The 2620-nt window shown below is 39.5% G+C and overlaps 1 protein-coding gene across 1 annotated transcript; it reads right to left on the minus strand.

The window, feature by feature from the left end:
- Positions 1–1601: 1601 nt before the first annotated feature.
- On the minus strand, positions 1602–2276 carry LOC116596535 (putative protein FAM10A5). The gene has a single exon (XM_032353775.1). It carries the CDS (start codon positions 2274–2276, stop codon positions 1602–1604), a length of 675 nt encoding a protein of 224 aa, XP_032209666.1.
- Between the last annotated feature and the right edge of the window lie 344 nt (positions 2277–2620).

The following is a 2620-nucleotide window of genomic DNA, read 5'->3' on the forward strand; positions in this document are numbered from 1 at the left end:
AGGCTTTCTTGGCTGTTCTCTCTCAATTTCCTTTAGGTGCAGGGTTAGGTTGTGTACTTGATACCTTTCTTGTTTCTTGAGAAAGGTTTGTTTCACTATATACTTCCTCTCAGGACGACCTTTGCTGTGTCCAACATATTTTGATCAGTTGTGTTTTCATTATCATTTGTTTCCAGGAGTTTTTTTCTATTCATCTTTAATTTCCTGGTTGACCCATTCATTCCTTAGTAAGATACTCTTTAGCTTTTATGTATTTGGGTTATTTCCAACTTTCCTCTTGTGATTGAGTTCTAGCTTCAGAGCATTGTGATCTGAAAATATGCAGGGAATGATCCCAATCTTTTGATACTGGTTGGGACCTGATTTGTGCCCCAGGATGTAATTTATTCTGGAGAATGTTCCATGAACACTAGAGAAGAATGTGTATCCTGTTGCTTTGTAATGGAATGTTCTGAATATATCTGTGATGTCCATCTGGTCCAGTGTGTCATTTACAGACTTTATTTCCTTGTTGATCTTTTGCTTGGATGATCTGTCCATTTCAATGAAGGGGGTGTTAAAGTCCCCTACTATTATTGTATTATTGCCAATGTGTTTCTTTAATTTTGTTATTAATTGGTTTATTTAGTTGGCTGCTCCCATGTTAGGGACATAGATATTTAAAATTTTTAGTTCTTCTTGTTGTACAGACCCTTAGAGTATGATATAGTGGTCCTTACTCACCTCTTATGATAGTCTTTGGCTTAAAATCTAATTGATCTGATATAAAGATTGCCACCCCAGCTTTCTTTTAATGTCCATTGGCATGATAAATTGTTTTCCACCCCCTCACTTTAAATCTGGAGATGTTTTTGGCTCTAAAATGAGTTTCTTTTGGACAGCATATTGAAAGTGTTTTTTTTTTTTTTTAAGAAAAATGTAGGGACTAACACACCCTTTTAATGTTTTTAAATATTTTTAAGGTTTAAAAAGTGTTTAAAGTTTGTAGTTCCTAGTAGGAAAACATTATATGAATGAATATCCTAATGGCAAACCATTATAGAATGTTTCAGTTGCATGGGGAACAGAAGGGTAGGGATTTTCTTCACAGCACCCCAGCTTTCTTCATGAGAAGGTCAGAGGTACACTGGTTTGTATTATTGTGACATCCATTACGTGATTGAAGTTGCTTTTCCTTCAGCAAGGGTTTTATTTGTCAGAAGGGCATTATGCTTGACCTCCAAATTTGGCTGATAATTTACTGATGAGATGCATAACCTTTGGGTTGCTCTGATATTTTGACATATTCGTTGGGTTCTGGGCCACATCCTGGAAGGCCACCATAACTTCTGGATCCTGCATGGCTGCAAGAACTTCTGGATCACTAAGAATTTCATTGAGTCCAGACATTCCTGCCATTCCAGGTACACTCCCACCCCCGCCATTCCAGGCATTCCTCTGGGAAAATAACCAGGCATTCCCCCAGGAAAGCCACCTGGGAAAGAACCATACTGAGCTCCTGATTGTTTTCTGGGTTCTTCCTCCCTCTGGGCTCTCTCATGTTCTTCCCAAGCTTTCTTAACCCTTTCTATTCTTTCTTTGATCTCTTGCTCTTCACGTTTTCACTCATACCTTCTCCAATGTTGAGTAATTCTCTGGGCCCTCGGTTGAACTTCTTTCAGCATTGCACTAACATCTTCATCATAATCCAGTTTATAAGCAAGGGCAAGATCATTTGCTGCTTCTTCCCAATGGCCCAGAAGTCTATGTGCTTTCCCACACCACTTATAAGGCTGAGCTGAATCAGGATTTATTTCAATAGCTCTGTCACAGTCTTGAATGGCAGCATTTGGCTTCTGTAATTTGATGAAGACACTGGCTCTCTTGTCATACAGAATGACCAAGTGAGGATGTAGTTTGATGGCATCTGTGAGCAAGTCAACGGCTTTCTGTAGTTCACCATCATTTAGGGCATCAATGGCAGCCACTCTTTTATCATTTGCCTGATTCATCATTTCCTTGGTTAACTCTACATTTTCATCTCCCATTTCTTGAGAGGCATCAGTATTTGGTTCAATCACACCTTCATTGTCAATTTCTAGATCACTTTCCTCACTTAATGGTTCATCTGTCTTTATGTTTTCCTTTGCCTTCTTACTATCTGGTTTTTCTTCTATGATAGTCTTCTGATTTAGTTTTATGAGGGCAGGTGGTATTTTACCCCCAATGCTCTCCACCCACTCCCGCAGGAAATGCATTTCCTCGGTGTGCAGAATGCTCGGATCCTGCTTACACATTTTCACAAAGGCCCGAAGCTCGTTCACTTTGAGGGGTCCTTGGTCCAGAGGCAGTGGCAGGCAGCAGGTGCAGCTGAGGTTGAGACACAATTCCAGGCACAGCTATTAGCTCAGTGTCTGGTTTTTTGTTTTTGTTTTGTTTTTTTTTTAATCCATTCTGATACCCTGTGTCTTTATATTGGGGCATTTAGCCCATTTACATTCAGGGTAACTATTGAGAGATATGAATTTAGTGCCATTGTATTGCCTGTAAGTTGACTGTTACTGTATAATGTCTCTGTTCCTTTCTGGTCTACTACTTTTAGGCTCTCTCTTTGCTTAGAGGACCCCTTTCAATATTTACT

The sequence above is a fragment of the Mustela erminea genome, chromosome 7 (genome assembly GCF_009829155.1).
Source record: "Mustela erminea isolate mMusErm1 chromosome 7, mMusErm1.Pri, whole genome shotgun sequence".
In the NCBI taxonomy this organism is placed as follows: domain Eukaryota; kingdom Metazoa; phylum Chordata; class Mammalia; order Carnivora; family Mustelidae; genus Mustela; species Mustela erminea.

Coding starts and splice junctions, on each gene's coding strand:
- LOC116596535 (XM_032353775.1), bottom strand. CDS start 2,276: ATGTGTAAGCAGGATCCGAGCATTCTGCACACCGAGGAAATGCATTTC.